The sequence below is a fragment of the Trichosurus vulpecula genome, chromosome 2 (assembly GCF_011100635.1).
Source record: "Trichosurus vulpecula isolate mTriVul1 chromosome 2, mTriVul1.pri, whole genome shotgun sequence".
Classification (NCBI taxonomy): Eukaryota; Metazoa; Chordata; class Mammalia; order Diprotodontia; family Phalangeridae; genus Trichosurus; species Trichosurus vulpecula.
Genome location: NC_050574.1, coordinates 145,311,365 through 145,328,892, shown reverse-complemented (window position 1 = coordinate 145,328,892; position 17,528 = coordinate 145,311,365). Strand labels below are relative to the sequence as shown.

At 34.8% G+C, this 17,528-nt stretch overlaps 1 protein-coding gene across 2 annotated transcripts in view; it reads left to right on the top strand.

Moving 5' to 3' along the window:
• DYNC2H1 (dynein cytoplasmic 2 heavy chain 1) overlaps nucleotides 1–17,528 on the top strand; it is a 414,726-nt gene that overhangs the window by 99,643 nt on the left and 297,555 nt on the right. For both annotated transcript variants that reach the window (XM_036745232.1, XM_036745230.1), the window contains exons 32-38: nucleotides 3,151–3,356; nucleotides 4,904–5,086; nucleotides 6,183–6,365; nucleotides 6,610–6,833; nucleotides 8,160–8,275; nucleotides 10,258–10,457; nucleotides 11,768–12,032. In XM_036745232.1, coding sequence (XP_036601127.1) covers nucleotides 3,151–3,356; nucleotides 4,904–5,086; nucleotides 6,183–6,365; nucleotides 6,610–6,833; nucleotides 8,160–8,275; nucleotides 10,258–10,457; nucleotides 11,768–12,032 — 1,377 coding nt within the window. The remainder of the gene's footprint in view (nucleotides 1–3,150; nucleotides 3,357–4,903; nucleotides 5,087–6,182; nucleotides 6,366–6,609; nucleotides 6,834–8,159; nucleotides 8,276–10,257; nucleotides 10,458–11,767; nucleotides 12,033–17,528) is intronic.

The window sequence follows — 17,528 nt, the reverse complement described above, 5'->3', positions numbered from 1 at the left end:
GGAAGAAGAAAGGAGTTGGGAGAACTGATAACTTTCTTCAAGCATTTGAAGGGATGTCATATAGAAGAGGGATTAGACTTTTTTGTTTATCCCCAGAGGTTGGAATTAAATCACTGTGTGGAAATTACAAAGTGCCAAATTTCAGTTTGATTTAGTGAAAAAATTTCTAGCAATTAAAACTGTCTAAAAGTTAAATGAGCTGCTTTGGGAGATGGTGGGTCTCCCATAAGAGGTCTTCAAATCCTTCTACCACCTCCCCCTCTGTTATCTTCAATCTTCCTATCAACTAGTTCTTTCCCTACTACCCTCAGACATTTCCCAAGTCTCCCTGATACTGTTTCTTTAAAAAATGCAAACACAAATTTAGCTAGGTTCTACCATTTCTTCAAGCATTGTCCTATATCTCTTCTCTCTTTCTCAGCCAGATTACTTAAAAAAACTTGTCAATACTGACTGCTTTAACTTCCTCTCTTCTTGATCACTGCACAAGCGTTTGTGGTGTGGCTTTGATTTTATTACTTAACCAAAACCTCTGTCTCCAAAGTTACCAGTGATCTCTTAATTGCTAAATCTAATGGTCTTTTCTCAGACTTAATTCTTCTCTTACCTATTAGCTGCATTTAGCATTGTTGAATACTCCATCATTACTCTTTTCTTTCTGAGATTTCTTGACACTGCTCTCTCCTAGTTCACCTCCTGCCTTCCTGATGTTCTATTCCTGTCACCTTGGCTGACTTCTCATTCATAACATGCCCTTTCACTGTGAATGTATCCAATAGTTCTGTTCTGAGCCCTTTTGTCTTCTTGTCTTCTATTTTCTTCTTGGTAACCTCATCAGCTCCCATGGGTCTAGTTATTATCTCTGTGCAGATGAGATTGAATTCGAAGCCTTTTAGCCACTCCTCTGAGCTACAGTCTCATCATTAACTGCCAAGAAATCTTAAAATCAGCAGATCTACAACTGCAATATCTTTCCCCCTAAACCCTCCCCCACTTCTGAACTTTCCTGTTTCTGTCAAGGGTGTCATCATCCTTCTGGTATCTTTGGCTTATAATCTGGGCATTATCTTTAACTCTTCACTATCCCTCACACAACTTATCCAGCCGCTTGCCAAATCTTGACAATATTGCTTGCATTTAACCCCTCCTTTCCACTTACACAGCAAGGCCCTCATCACTTCTTTTCTATATTAGTGAAACAATCTTAGGTTTTTCTTCATTCTAATCTATCCTGCATACATTGCAGCCAAAGCATTTTCCTTAAAGGCAGATCTATTCATGTCCTCCTATTTAACTCCAGTGGCTTCCTGTTATCTTTGGGATACAATATAAATGGTTCTGTTTAGTTTTTATAACCCAGTACAACCTGCCCCCAAACTACTTAGCCTTGCTAGATGTTACTCCCTCCCCCCCCCACTTGAGTAGGTGAGTCAAACTGTCCTTCACTTGTGGCAATCGGTGCTTTCATGTTGGTCATCTCCTGTGACTGAAAATTCACTCACATTACCTTGCCAGATAGAATCCTCCTCTTCCTTTTAAGATACAGCTCAGACACCATCTTTTAAAAAAATTATTAATTTTTAGTTTTCAACATTCACTTTTATAACATTTTGAGTCCTAAATTCCCCCCTCCCTCCTCTCCCAAGATGGGATGCAATCTTATATAGGTTATACATGTACAATCATATTAAACATATTTCTACATTAGTCATGCTGTGAAAGAAGAATCAGAACAAAAGGGAAAAACCACAAGAAAGAAAAAAACAAAAAACAAAAGAAGCCATAATAGTATGCTTCAATCTCCATTCAGACTCCATAGTTCTTTCTTTGGATGTGGATGGCATTTTCCATCATGAGTCTTTTGGAGTTGTCTTAGATCATTGCATTGCTGAGAAGCACTAAGTCTATCAAAGTTGGTCATTTCACAATGTAGACACGGTCTTTTGCATGAAACTTTCCTGATCCCCACAACTGCTAGTACTGTCACTCTCCAATTGCCTCTTATTTAACTGTTTTGTATATATTGTATTTATTTACTTTATATTTATGTCGTATATATTTATATATGTGGTTGTCTCTCATTATAACCCCTTACAAGTAGGGATTATTTCTTTCTTTGTACTTATATTGCTAGAGCCAACAACGGTGCTCGAAACACAGTAGGGGGTTAATAAATGTTTTTTGTTTAATTGATCATAGATTTAAAGCTGAAAACAATATTTAGTGTTACTTGGTCCAGTCTCCTTACTTGAGGAAACTGATACCCAGAGAAGATGTGACTTGTGTAAGGTTACACAGATGGTAAAAGGATAGAACTAGCATTTTAGAAAAGAAGTTTATTTATTTTTAGTTTTAAACATCAACTTCCATACATTTTAAATTTTCTCCCCCTCCTTACCCTTCCCTACATATATGTTCCTATTAAACATATTTGCACATTAGTCATGTTGTATAGAAGATTTAGAAAGAATGGGAGTAACCAATAGAAAGGAAAACATAAAACAAAACAAAAAAAGAAAATTGTCTGCTTCAATCTGCATTCAGAAGATGTGGATGGCATTTTCCATCATGAGTCTTTTGGAATTGTTTTAGGTCCTTACATTGCTGACAAGAACTTAGTCTATCAAAGTCAGTCATCACACACTGACTGGCTGTTACTGTGTACGTCTTCTCCTGGTAGAACTAGCATTTAAACCCGTCATGAGATTTCATATCTAGTTATAGTAGGCTCCCTACCTGCCTTATTGAATTGATAATGATATTATATTTGTGGCTTCGATGCCATAAACTTTTCTTAATTCAGAAGTCTCTTTTACTTATCTATTGACTAGACTCATCCAGCTTTCATAGTAAGTCATTTCAGTAACTAACCTCTATTCAAATCTAGGATTATTTAATTCAATCCTTCTCCCACTGGAGCTTTGTGATTACTTAACAGTTATATATTTTTTTCTGGTGTAATTGCATTTGAAAATAAAAGGCAATGTAAACCTTGGCTGAAGCAATTAATATGGTTATTGTTGAACGGTCATTTCTAAAATTTAAAATCTTTGAGTTGAATTGCCAGATTGATTACATCACTTTTAAGTTTATAAAAGTTAAACCCATGAACTAACATTTTTCTCCCTTGAATGTTTTATTTGTGTACAGAATCAGGGATTCTCGAACTCAAACTTAAAGCACTTATTCTGGACATTATCCATAATATTGATATAGTGAAGCAGTTAAATCAAGTTCAGATTCATACCACAGAAGATTGGGTTTGGAAAAAGCAAGTCAGGTTCTATATGAAAAATGGACAAACATGCTATGTTCAGATGGTGGATTCTGAACTCCAGTACACATATGAGTATCAGGTAGGAACATTTTGAACCTTTAAAAATGTTTTTGTAGAGGTGGTTGTGCCATAGAGTGATGCAAAAGGAGGCAGAAAGACTTAGGTTCAAATGCCATTGCTGGCCCTTACTAACTGTGCCAGGGTGTAAGTCACTTCATGCTGATGTTCCTAAGAAAATTCTCTAGCACTTACCTACAAAGGTGCTGGTAGAGAGAAGTCCCATTCTGGAGTTTGGTATACTGTTTAAAATCCCTTATGCCTCCTTGTATTTGCATGAAAATGTCTCCATTTGTTGGCATTTTCCTCAAAACTTGATTCCCATCAAGGGCAAGGCTTTATTTTTGTAATTCAATAGCAATTTAAAAAGGTATTTTAAATATTACACACAATAGTTCATCTTTGTTTAAAAGATTTAAGAAAAATATTTTGAAAAATCTCTTTACAGACAAAAGAGTTAAAAATCACTAAATTATAACAGTCTCTATCACTTTACTTGCTCAGATGGGCCTGTGAGCCATTTGAGAACAGCAGGGTTTGTTCCCCTTCTGTTTTGGGATTTTTCCTCAATGTCTAGCATAGTGCCTAGGGTTTATTTGTAAACCCTTCAGTTCTAGCTGATTGATTGACTCTGAAATCTTATGCTTAAATGTAGTTGAAAGGAGGCTATATGTAAAGAAAAAACATAATGTTTATTTCTTTAAACCAGACCAAGATAAGAAGAATCCTGATGTTATGGTCAAATATGATGCTTTAAAATTATTTAGTTTTTGTTAGCATATGACTTTTCATTTAGTAAGTCAAAATGAGAATATTCTATCTAACTACTTGTTGAGCTCATTAAAAAAAGCTGTGTCCTTTCTACATTTTGTATCATTATCAATAATAAAACTGCATATAAGAGGATAGAAGCCAGCTGGGTTGTTTTAAGATTGTGTTGTTAATATATCTCTAGCCAGAGAGGAAGTTTATTTTGAGATTCAAATCTTCCTTCTCCAGTCAAGGAAAAACCTTACAAACTCTGAATAGAATTTGGATTCTGAATAGGATTTTCCCTTGCAATCAGCATATATGTTAAGATGATAGTATAAAGTTACCAATTTTATAAATTTACTTCCTCATCTCTAATTATGCTAAAACAATACTCAATTTTAATATAGCTTTCAGATAAAGAATTATGTGGATTTGAAATAGGAGATGTGATTTTCCTTATTGTAAACATTACTCAACTTTCTAACTTTCAGATCTCTTTTGTGTACTTGCAATGAAGTTGACTGATTTTTTGGAAAAAACTCTTAAATATTCATATTTTGGCACTGAGTGGAGATCATATTATTAACAAGGCTTTAACTTACAAATTCAGTATTACAAAAATAATAACTTGGAAAAATAAATTTCAGGTTTATCTCAGTTGTTTTAGAGTGTCCTCAGGCAGAATTCTTCTAATTTCTTTTTGTGCTAAGAAATATCTTTGTGATTTTTGCAGTTTCTTAAATAGATAACCATAGTACATAAATAATTATATTGAATAGAATAGCAACATTTTATTTAATACCTCACTTTTCACAGGGTAATGCTCCAAAGCTTGTTTACACACCACTGACAGATAAGTGTTACCTAACTCTCACACAAGCCATGAAGATGGGTCTTGGAGGAAATCCTTATGGACCAGCTGGAACTGGCAAAACTGAATCTGTAAAGGCTTTGGGTGGACTTCTTGGAAGACAAGTTTTAGTTTTCAACTGTGATGAGGTAATATAAAAATATTTAGTTCTAATTTTTGAGGTGTGTTAATCAGATTTTTGTCTTGATTGTATATCATTCTCTTTGAAATATAATGTAAATTTATTGAAACATAAGCTCTCGCATCCTCTTCTGAGCTTCTCCTTTTATGCCTCATTGTAATATGGAAGTGACCTTGGATTCTTGAATGTTATGCCAGCAAAGCCCATGCTTGAAAATCCTGTCAAGATAGAAAAGCTTTGTGTACAGACCTAGTGACAAAAACCCTTAAGCTTATTTTCTGACAATCAATTTACCTTAATATGGACAGACTCATAATTAAGTTGACAGCAAAGTAATGAATTATTCGACCACAGCAATACTTGAAGACTATCTTAGAAGGGTTGAAGACTGCATTAGAAGAGAGATCGGTCTTATCAACAAAAATCACAAATCCTTAAATTATCAAAGTAAGATGCATATGAATACAGTTGATAATCTACTTTTAGAACATCTCTCTGAAAGTAGAATCTGATATTTTAGATGAATCAGTTTAGTTTACATAGAGGGAGAACTTATGGGTCTCAGAATTTTCCCACTTGAAAAAGCTTAAAGAAAATAGCCTCATTCTGTTTCTTTTAGAAACACCTAAGATTTGTTTGGTTGTAGTAAAAATATGTATTTTAAATGAATAATTGGCATTTTCAGGGTTAAGTTCATTCAAAAATTGATTGGGAATTACATTGATTGAGAATTAAAAATTGATGAGAAAGCATAGAAAGCTAGGATATCTTATTACAAGTTTAGATGGTCAAATTGGAAATAGATAACAGGAGTGTTGTTTTAAATAACTAAAAGAGCAAAAGCAAATTTTTGTAGTTCCCATCTACACTATGCCTTATATTGGTACTTTTTACTCTTCAATGCACCTTCATATACACAATTTATATTATTTACTTTAATCCTCACAAAATGCTCATGAGATAAGAAGGTGCAAGTGAGGAAATGGAAATATTGGATGGTGAAATATCTTTCCTAAAGGCTTATGTAGTGATATGTAATATGAAATGATCATTGAAAAAATGCAGTTTTTAAAAAAATAATATCGAATTTGTTTGTTTTTCAGGGAATTGATGTGAAATCAATGGGCCGCATATTTGTTGGTCTGGTGAAATGTGGGGCCTGGGGGTGCTTTGATGAATTCAACAGACTGGAGGAAGCAGTGTTGTCTGCTGTGTCCATGCAGATCCAGACAATCCAGGATGCTTTGAAGAATCATAGAACCGTATGTGAACTTCTTGGCAAAGAGGTATTTTTAATTTTAATTTTTTAAAAATAAGATAATTTGACAAAGTGAAATGTGTTGAAAGCTTTACCGCCAATTGCTCTTTGATGACATGTTGTTCGACTCGCTATTCATCCCCTGCTTCTGATCTTAATCTTAATCTTAAGCTTCCTTCCTAAGACATGTTTCTTAGATTTTCTTTTTCATGGTCACAATCCCAGTATAAGTCCTTATCACTTTGCACCTGGATTTAAATGGATAATTTCAGGTTCAAATGGATCCAAATTCTGGAATTTTCATCACAATGAATCCTGCTGGGAAAGGTTATGGAGGAAGACAAAAGCTGCCAGATAACCTAAAACAACTCTTCAGACCAGTAGCTATGTCTCGTCCAGACAATGAGCTCATTGCCGAAGTGATTCTATATTCTGAAGGCTTTAAAGATGCTCGAGTATTAGGCAGAAAATTAGTATCCATTTTTAATCTCTCTCGGTAAGTGTCATATTTTAAAAGCATTTCATGTGTGCCATTTTAGCACAAAATGAAAAGTTAATAATATTCACTTCAGATTTGCCCAGTGGAGTCTCATGATAGCATTATGTTTAATATTTGGTAATGTGTTATTAGTACAAATAGGGCAAGTAAAATTAGACCAAAGTTGCTTAACTCAGCATTGTTAATTTGACTTAAAGGAGTGAATGTGAATGAATGAAAAGACATTTATTAGGTGCTTACTGTGCCCTAGGCATGCACTGAGGATGATAAGAATAGAAAAGTAAGACAGTTCCTGCTTTAGCTCCAATGGGCATGGGAAGGCTTATGAATCCGCAGGCTTCCTAACAGGGGGGGTGGTGAAAATACCCATCTTAAGAGGGTATCACTGGTTTTAGTTATCTTTGCTGATATATTTAATGGACTCTCTATCTAGTGAATCATATTGAATTAGTTTGAAAGTAAATTTGATAAATGATCATTCTATAGCTACTTTTTTTTGAAGTAACTAAGTGGTTCAGTGGGTAATGCACTGGGCTTGGAGTCAAGCTGACCTGGGCTTAAATCTGGGCTCAGACACTTACTAGCTGTGTGACCCTGGATGGGTCATTTAACCTCTTGTTTGCCTCAGTTTCCTTGAGAATCAAATGAGATAATATTTGTAAAGTACTTAGCATAGTGCTTGAAATGTAGAAGGCATTATATAAATGCCTTCTAAATATAAATTTCCTTCCAATTCCTTGCCTATAGGGTTGTTTTGAGGATAAGATAGGGAACATTAGTGAAACACTTTGCAAACCATAAAGAACTGTATATAATAATACTTTTGTATTATTATTGTCCTTGTCATTTTTTTATTTTTCTGGATAAGAATTACTTTCCTTTCTTATGCCTTGCTTCTAGTAATTAATAGCAGTCTCCCTGACTTTGTGTTTGTGTTGTAGTAATCTTGGTTCATTCCACTAAGAAGTGGCAAGGGTTTATCAGAAAATTGTAGATATTGGGAGCCTAATTAGCTGATGAGAAAACATAGAAATAAAGAGAACAGATTTGTCAAGTATTGTCTTGACTAAGTTGCTAGTTCATTTATGGTTTATCTAATTCAGCGAAAACCACTGTCAAAATTCTATAAAGGATAGTCTTTCTGATTAGTTTATTTTAGCTTAGAAATTAATGGGATATAATTACAATCATTTACAGTAGCTTTATCTTCATTTGTTGCATTCTGCATTTCTTTAAGTGTGACAAGAAATAAGTATTTCTTAGTGGTACTTAATCATTAAGCTGATAGCTGAAAATTAAAATGTAAATGTTTTTAAATTCCAGAGAGCTTTTGACACCTCAGCAGCACTACGATTGGGGTTTAAGAGCTTTGAAGACAGTCCTGAGAGGAAGTGGAAATCTTCTTCGTCAGTTGAAGAGAAATGACATAAAAGAAAAAGGTATGATTGATTATTTCAAATTTGCAACTTTTTGCATTTTATATCATTAATAGTTGAAATACATAGGTGAGTGTTCAGGTTTTAAATACTAAAAACATATGAATCTGTGGAATTTTTACCAGTTATTCTTCTCTGTGCTAGTAATGTAAAATAAGATAAATCTGCATCCTTTTACATTCATGTAAAATGAATTATTAGTTTACATGGATAAGCTTCTGTATGTAAGGATAGGCTGCTCAAACTCTTTGTCTTATATCATACTTCGTATTATTTATTTGTGCATGTATCTTCTCTGCCCTATGAGAGAAGAGATTGCATAATTTTTCATCTTTGAATCCCCAATGTCACACCCGCTTCCCAAATGTTTGTTGAATTTAGTTGAATTGATTTACTAAGATAAATAGCTATCTGTAAAGACCTATAAATATGAGTTCCATGGGTAAAAGAAGAATTTATATGAATGAATTATTTAATAATTTAAAGATTTAATATATGCGTGTGTTATATATGCATATATATGTATATAGATAAACACAGAATAACATTACTATAGAATGGATTTGGTTATTTTGTACATTGGAAGTTTTTCAATATTTTATTTGGTGTCATTTAAAAGATTCCTTTAGTAGCGTTTGTGTTTGAAACTTTTTGCATAATAAATTTAAAATGTTTCCAGGGCTTTAAGCTCCAAATGTAGAAACTTTACTTACTTCAATACTTCAAGAATCTGTGATTTTATTGCTATGTGTAGTTCCACCAACACAGTTCTCAATCTCTGTATCACCTCTATCAACTTTGTAGACCACTGCTATTGACTATATAATCGCTAATGTCCCTGTGTGACCCTGGGGAAGTCACTTAACCACTGTCTATGATATTATTCTAAAGTTTGGAAAAAATAATTTTATGGTTAACCTAGTGACAAACCTCTTCAGGATTTATGTAAACCTGTTTTTTGATTACAGACATATAACCCATCTGGGGGCCTGGGTTTAGAGCCTTTCCTGCTTTGAACTTACATGTAGGGCTTGCCAAAAATTTGGTTCTTCTACCATACCCTTCAAGAATCCACACTGTGAAGAAGCATCACTATAGGAATTTAGTGAAGGCTAGAAACCTCAAGTTATAAAAGTGTGTCTCAAAGAAAAACATATAGGAAAAACCAAACTAAGAAGATATACTTATCTTTTTGCCTTAATTTCTACAAGCTAGTAGTTAGCCTTCAAACATAACTTATAGTAAATAGCACAGGAGTGATTACAATGATTGCACCAACATTTTCCATCTCTCTTTAAATGGTCTTGTAAAAAAACACTTTGGATATCAAAATTTTTTCAGCTTTCTTGTAAGTTTTTGTTTAGAGCAAGCCTATTCCTTTCAGGACAGACACCTTTCATGTTATTTTTTGTAGTCTTCTTTTACAGAAATGAGACCACAATATTGAGGAGGAATAACTGTTTCATCAATCACAATATGTAAACAAGTTTAGTCTATTTTAATATGCCTAAGTAATGTCCTATATGACAAATTTTAGGTAATAAACTTAAATGATCATTAGTATGGTCCTCAGGTATTCTAATTATTCATCTAAAATTTTTACATATAAAGACAAATCATGATATATAATAATGAATAATTAAAAGTGAACAACACAATTATCACAAGACAATATAGTGTAGTCTATAGAAAACTAGCCTTGGAGTTAAAAACCCTTGGTTCAGGTCATCACCTTTGACACACAACTGGTTTTGTGACCATAGATAAGTCATATAGCCTTTCAATACTCCTGAAAATTCTCTAAGACTCTAAGTTTCAAAGCTAGTATTGATTTGCTTTGGTAGAGGAAGTTTCCTCACTGGGAGTTTTATCTACCACTGAAAACACACTTCTGGTCTAAAAAAAATTAATAGACTCTTTTTAAATGCATAGTTATAACAATGAAATTATCTTAACTTACTTCTAAATCACACCTTTTTCCTCAGTGAATGAAAGCCATATTGTGGTTCAAGCATTGCGGCTCAATACCATGTCAAAATTTACATTCGTGGACTGCACACGGTTTGATGCACTGATTAAAGATGTCTTCCCTGGAATTGATTTTAAGGATGTAGAATATGATGAACTAAATGCAGCTTTAAGGCAAGTTTTTGAGGAAGCAAACTTTGAAATTATACCTAACCAGGTAACTTTCCAACCCTATCTTCTTACTTTGAGTTGCTAAATCAGTTTTCAAAAAGACAAAGATTTATTGATCAATTCTCATATAGTATTTTAGAAAATATTCTGGTCAACTCAGAAGATATTCTCTTGCTATTGTAGAAGATGCTGTACACTAGTCAGATTGAGACTATATCAGTAATTAAGAGGAATTATTAGTTCCAAGGGAGGCAGTCAGTATACCTGAAGGAAAAAGTGTATAGTATAAGTCGTGGTATCAGCCAAAATGCCACACATTGGTCAAAGTAAAGATTTCACCAGTATTAATACATCTAGGTTGTTTGATAAGAGTGATGACATAAAAGTTCAAGTGGTTAGGATTGGAACATGTGATGGGGAGAGCCTGGCATAGAATAAGTCAGATAACACTATGGAAGGAACAGGACAAGTATTGATAAATAACAGTTTTTTTGCTTGTTTTTTTAAGCAGGGCAATTGGGGTTAAATGACTTGCCCAAGGTTACACAGCTAGTACATGTGTCAAGTGTCTGAGGCCAGATTTGAACTCAGGTCCTCCTGACTCCAGGGCCAGTGCTCTACTCACTGTGCCACCTAGCTGCCCCAATGACAGTTTTTTTTTACTCAAAGTATGTAGCTGATATTATATCCTTTTAGTGAGGAAATATGCTACCTGCATCCCCTTGTCATTTAGGGCCAGTTATAATGTGATAGGACTGGATGAAAATTAGTTGATAAACATTTGAAGTAGTTAGTCATTGAAGCAGGGCCATATTTTTTAATCCAGTTCAATTCCCAGTATTTTTCAGTTTCAGTATATATTTGTTAATTCCCTTAACATTGTGTTTTCTGTTATATAGATTTACATTTGTGAAAAATATGACTCCATAATTAAACATCTAATATACTTGGAATAATGTGTACTAACTTTTAGAAATTAATTTGATTTTGAGGATTTATTAAGAGAAATTCTGTTTTAAAGACTTCTTTTATGTGGCAAAAAATTTATACTTAGAGGGAATACTTTATATTTATTTCCTTGTCAGTTTTGCTAGTCTTTTGCAGCAAAGTCTTGTTTTTATGTAAAATATTTGAAGTTTTAGATTTTTATGTTTTATCACAGATGTGTATTGGATCGTTCTGTTACTTATATCCTTTAACTTTTTATGAAGAAATCAAAAATGTTACTAAGTCTTACAACAATGGATTAAGTTAAATAGTCTAACAGTAAAATGTGCATATGTTTCACTAATGGAAATATATGCATATATATCATACACAGATGTGTATATGTTTACATGTATTTTTTTAAAACAGATCAAGAAAGCTTTGGAATTATACGAACAGTTACGCCAAAGGATGGGAGTAGTTATAGTTGGTCCAAGTGGTGCTGGAAAATCTACCCTTTGGAGGATGTTAAGGGCAGCACTGTGTAAAGTTGGCAAAGTAGTAAAACAGTACACCATGAACCCCAAAGCTATGCCTCGACATCAGTTGCTAGGTCATATTGACATGGATACAAGGGAATGGTCTGATGGTGTTCTCACAAACAGTGCTCGGCAAGTTGTACGGGAGCCTCAAGGTGGGTCTTGAACTATCTGATTACTTTCTTAGTTACTTCTGGAAAAGATGTTTCTTATAGCTTGTCAGTGAAATAACCTTATAATAATGGAAAGGAAAAGTGTTTATTAAATGTCTACAATGTTCTAAGCACCGGAGATACAAATAGAAAAATCAAAATAGACCCTGCTTTCAAGGAGACAGAACATAAAGCAGGGCTCTTGTTTATGTTTATCTCATGGTAGATTGAAAGACCAAATAGTGCTTAGTTCTAATAGGGAAAGTTATTGGGTTGTTGGAAAGGCTCTCAGAACCCCTCTCATCCCTGCTTCAACTCTTTCTGCTTGTCACTAAATATGTTCACATTCAGACTCTCTGTTGTCTTCTCTACAGAATCTTTCTTTTTCTGTGTTTTTGGGGCTTAGTAATCTGCAAGTAAAATAGCACATATTTCTTGTACCATCTTCTAATACTCACTTCTCACAGGGTGGTAGACACCAACTCTTGACTTGATGCTGACCCACAACTCCTATCCTATCCACACCTTCTTGAAACATAATCCAGAGTCATACTCCACTCTTCGGTCTACTATGCCATTCCCAAGAGCTATTCGTTGTGAGGCATTTGCCCTGCTGTTTCTCCCCAATATCCATAATACCTTACCTGCCATCAACCCTGATGCTTTGCCTACTGGACCCTAAGTACCATCTGGCTTTTCTGTCTACCATAATGCTGAACTCTAATTCCATTCTACCTGCTAGAATTTATTCATCATAGCTCCCAAAATGTTGATATAATCTTATGGGCATTAGTACAGGGCAGGGCCAACAATTTCTTTGGACAGATTATAAGACAAGGTGCTAGAGTCACTCTTTATACAGCCAGAATTGATCGGGCTACGAGGCTCTAAATTTGATTGCCCTTCCTATTACTCCCTGTAAAGATGGAACCAGCCTTTATTGTTTTCTCAGTTGACTTCCTCTCTCAGTCAGTCTCCAATATTTTGCTCCTACTGCACAGGTACACAACTGGTCTCTGCCCCATCTGTCATGGAATCTTGTTCTACCCATTCAATAACTTCTTTGCTGTTTATCACTAACCCAGTCATAGGGTGGACCTTATCACCATATTAAACATGGATCACGAATGTCAAAGTGATGCATTAAGAGTGGTTAAGAAGATGATATCTTGAGTTTTTGGGCTTTGTATTCCTGGACTATGGCTAAAATATAGCAATGACAGGCTGATGACGAAGGATATGTTATACCTAATCAATCAACAAGCAATTTATTGATTATCCTACCAGGCACTATGTGAGGTGCTGGTTACTGTGCCTAGATGTTGGGAATACAAGTACAAAGAATGAAAAAAATTCTTTTTTCCCAACTTAATAGTGTTTTATTTTTTATAGTTATATGTAAAGATAGTTTTCAGTGTTCATTTTTGTAAGATTTTGAGTTCCAAATTTTTCTTCTTCCTTCTCTCCCTCCCATCACCCATCACCAAGACAGCAAGCAATCTGTTATAAGTTATACATGTGCAATCATTTTAAATTTATTTCCACCTTAGTCACATTGTGAAAGAAGAGTCAGAACTAAAGGGGAAATGCATAAGAAAGAAAAAACACAAAAGTAAAAATAATATGCTTCGATCTGCATTGAGAGTCTATAGTTCTTTCTCTGGATCTAGATAGTGTTTTCCATAATGAGTGTTTTGGAATTGTCTTGGATCATTGTATTGCTAAGAAGAGCTAAGTCTTATCATAGTCGATCATGACACAATGTTGCTGTTACTTTGTATAATGTTTTCCTGGTTCTGTTCACTTCATTCAGCATCAGTTCATGTAAGTGTTTCCAGGTTTTTCTGAAATCTACCTGCTTATCATTTCTTATAGAACAGTAGTATTCCATTACATTCATATACTACAACCTACTCAGCCATCCCCAATTTATGGACATCCCCTTAATTGCCAATTCTTTGCCACCACAAAAAATTTGTTATAAATATTTTTGTACATGTGAGTCCTTTCTCCTTTTTCATGACCTCTTTGGGATACAGACCTCGTAGTGGTATTGCTGGATCAAAGGGTATTATTCACAGTTTGGTTGCCCTTTGGGCATAGTTCCAAAGTACTCTATGGAATGATTGGATCAGTTCACAATTCCACCAACCATGCATTAGCATTCCAATTTTCCTACATTCACTCCAACATTTAACATTTTCCTTTTCTGTCATATTAGCCAATCTAATAGGTATGAGGTGGTACCTCAGAGTTGTTTTAATTTGTAGTTCTCTAATCAATAGTGATGTAAAGAATTTTTCATATGACTATAGATAGCTTTAATTTCTTCCTCTGAAAACTGTCTGTTCATATCCTTTGACCATTTTTCAATTGGGGAATGACTTGCATTCTTATAATTGACTCATTTCTCTATATATTTGAGAAATGAGGCCTTTATCAAAAACACTGGCTGTAAAATTGTTTCCAGTTTTCTGCTTTCCTTCTAATCTTGGTGGCATTGGTTTTGTTTGTGCAAAAACTTTTTAATTTAATGTAATCAAAACTATCCATTTTGCGTTTCATAATGTTCTCTAACTCTTGATTGATCATAAATTCTTCCCATTTCCATAGCTTTGGACAAGTGAACTATTCCTTACTCTCCTAGCTTGCTTATGATTTCACTCTTTATGTTTAAATCATGTACCCATTTTGACTTTATCTTGGTATACTGTCTGACATGTTGGTCTATGCGTAGTTTCCGCCATACCAATTTCCAGTTTTCCTAGTAGTTTTTGTCAAATAGTTCTTATCCCAGAAACTTGGAGTCTTTGGGTTTATCAAACAGTCATTAACTACAGTGTCTTGTGTACCTAACCTATTCCACTGATCCATCACTCCATTTCTTAGCCAGTACCAAATAATTTTGATGATTGCCACTTTATAATATAGTTTTAGATCTGGCACAACTAGGCTACCTTCCTTTGCCTTCTTTCACATTAATTCCATTGATATTCTTGGCCCTTCGTTCTTCCCGATGAATTTTGTTATTATTTTTCATAGCTTTATTAAATAATTTTTGGTAGTTTGATTGGTATGGCACTGAATAAGTAAATTAATTTAGGTAGTATTGTCATTTTTATTATTTTAGCCCGGCCTACCTATGAGCAATTGATATTTTTCCGGTTATTTAGATCTGATTTTATTTGTGTGAAAAATGTTTCATAATTGTGTTCATATAATTCCTGAGTTTGTCTTAGCAGGTAGACTCCCAAATATTTTATATTGTCTACAGTTATTTTAAATGGAATTTCTCTTTTTATTTCTTGCTCCTGGGCTTTGTTGGTAATAAATAGAAATGCTGATGATTTATAAGGGTTTATTTTATATTCTGCAACTTTGTTAAAGTTGTTAGTTATTTCAAGTAGTTTTTTATTTGATTCTCTAGGATTTTCTAAGTATACCATCATATCATCTGCAGAGTGATAGTTTCATTTCCTCATTACCTATTCTAATTCCTTCCATCAGCCCCCCTTTCCGTTTTCTTTCTCCTTTGGCCTCCTACTTCCCTAAAGGGTAAGATAAATTTCTATACCTAATTGAATATCTACTTTATTCCCTCTCTGAACCAAATCTGATGAGAGTCAGGTTCCAACAGTGCTTATCCTCCCTTTTCTCCCTCTACTGTAAAAAATCTTTTGTGACTCTTCATGTGATGTAATTTGCCCTATTTTGCCTCTCCCTTTCCTCTTTTCCTAGTACAATCCTTTTTTTACCCCTTAATTTTTTAAATCATCACATCAAAGTCAACTTTTACCTACACCGTCTGTGTATGTATACTCCTTCTAATTGCCTTAATAGAGACACAGTTCTAGAGTAAGTATATCTATCCATGTAGGAATGTAAACAGTTTAACCTTATTGAATAACATGTTCTTTTTTCTTTCCTGTTTACCTTTTTATGCTCCTCTTGAGTCTTGTATTTGAAGAACAAATTTTCTCTTCAGCTCTGGTATTTCCACTAGGAAAGTTCAAAAGTCCCTCATTTCTTTGAATGTCCATTTTTTCCTCAGGCCCGGTGCTCTACTACTCACTGTGCCACCTGATTATTCTTGATTTTGCTGGGTAGTTGATTCTCAATTGTAATCCAAGCTCCTTTGCCTTGTGGAATATCATATTCCAAGCCCTCTGATCCTTTAATGTAGAAACAACTAATATCTGTGTAATCCTGACTGTGGCTCCTTGATATTTGAATTGTTTCTTTTTGACTGCTTGCAGTATTTTCTCCTTGACCAGATAATTTTGGAATTTGGCTACGATATTCTTTGGAGTTTTTATTTTGGGATCTCTTTCAGGAGCTGATTGGTAGATTCTTTCAGTGACTATTTTACCCTCTGGTTCTAGCATATCGGGGCAGTTATCCTCAATAATTTTTTGAAAGATGCTGTTCAGGCTCTTTTTTTAATCATAGCTTTCAGGTAGTGCAATAAGTCTTAAATTATTACTCCTGGATCCATTTCCCAAGTCGGTTGTTTTTCCAATGAAGTATTTTACATTTTCTTCTATTTTTTCATTCCTTTGATTTTGTTGGACTGATTCTTGATGTCTCATAGAATTAGCTTCCAGTTGCCCAATTCTAATTTTTAAGGAATTACTTTCTTCTGTTGGCTTTTGTACCTCCTTTTCTATTTTATCAATTCTACTTTTTAAGGAGTTGTTTTCTTCAGTGGATTTTTTTTTCCAGTTGGCCAATTGTATTCTTTAAAGTAATTTTCTTCAGTCAATTTTTGTCTGTTCTCTTTCAAGCTGTTGACTCTTGCATAACTCTCATTTCTTTACCCAGTTTTTCTTCAGCCTTTCTTATTTGAATTTTACAATCCTTTTTTGAGCTCTTTTAAGAAGACCTTCTGGGCTTGAGACCAATTAATATCCCCTATGAGGCTTTGCATGTGGTCATTTTGACCTTGTTGTCCTCTTCTCAGTTTGTGTTTCTGTCTTCCCTGTTGCCATAGTAGCTTCCTATGGTCAGGCTTCTTTTCTGTTTTCACCCATTTTTTGGCCTATTTCGTGACTGTTAATGTTGACCTCTGCTCTCAGGGCACAGGGAACATTGTCCCAAACTTCTTGTGCCAGGAGCCAGAAGCCTGGTTCCTAGCTTTCTGCATCGGGGCCTCAGGTGCTGGCAGCTTGCCCACTGCACTGGGGTAGCCTGGCCTAGTCACACCTGTTGTGACAGGGGTTCTGGGGCTGGCATTTTGCCTTCTGTGCTGGACCTGCAGGTCTCACAGCTGGCCTGCTGTGCCACTAGCCTGCTATGTCAGGACCAAGGGGTCTTGTTTGCTAATCTGTGCTGTGGCTAAGAGCTTCCAGCTGGCTTGCCCAGACACTGTCTTTGCTGGGCTGTGCTCCCCTTTACCCAAACTGAGTACCTTTCCTGAAGTCCTTCTAAGTATATCCTAAGGTGGAAAATTGTTTCAGTTTATTTTGTAGGTTCTGTTGCTCCAGAATCCATTTAGAGGCT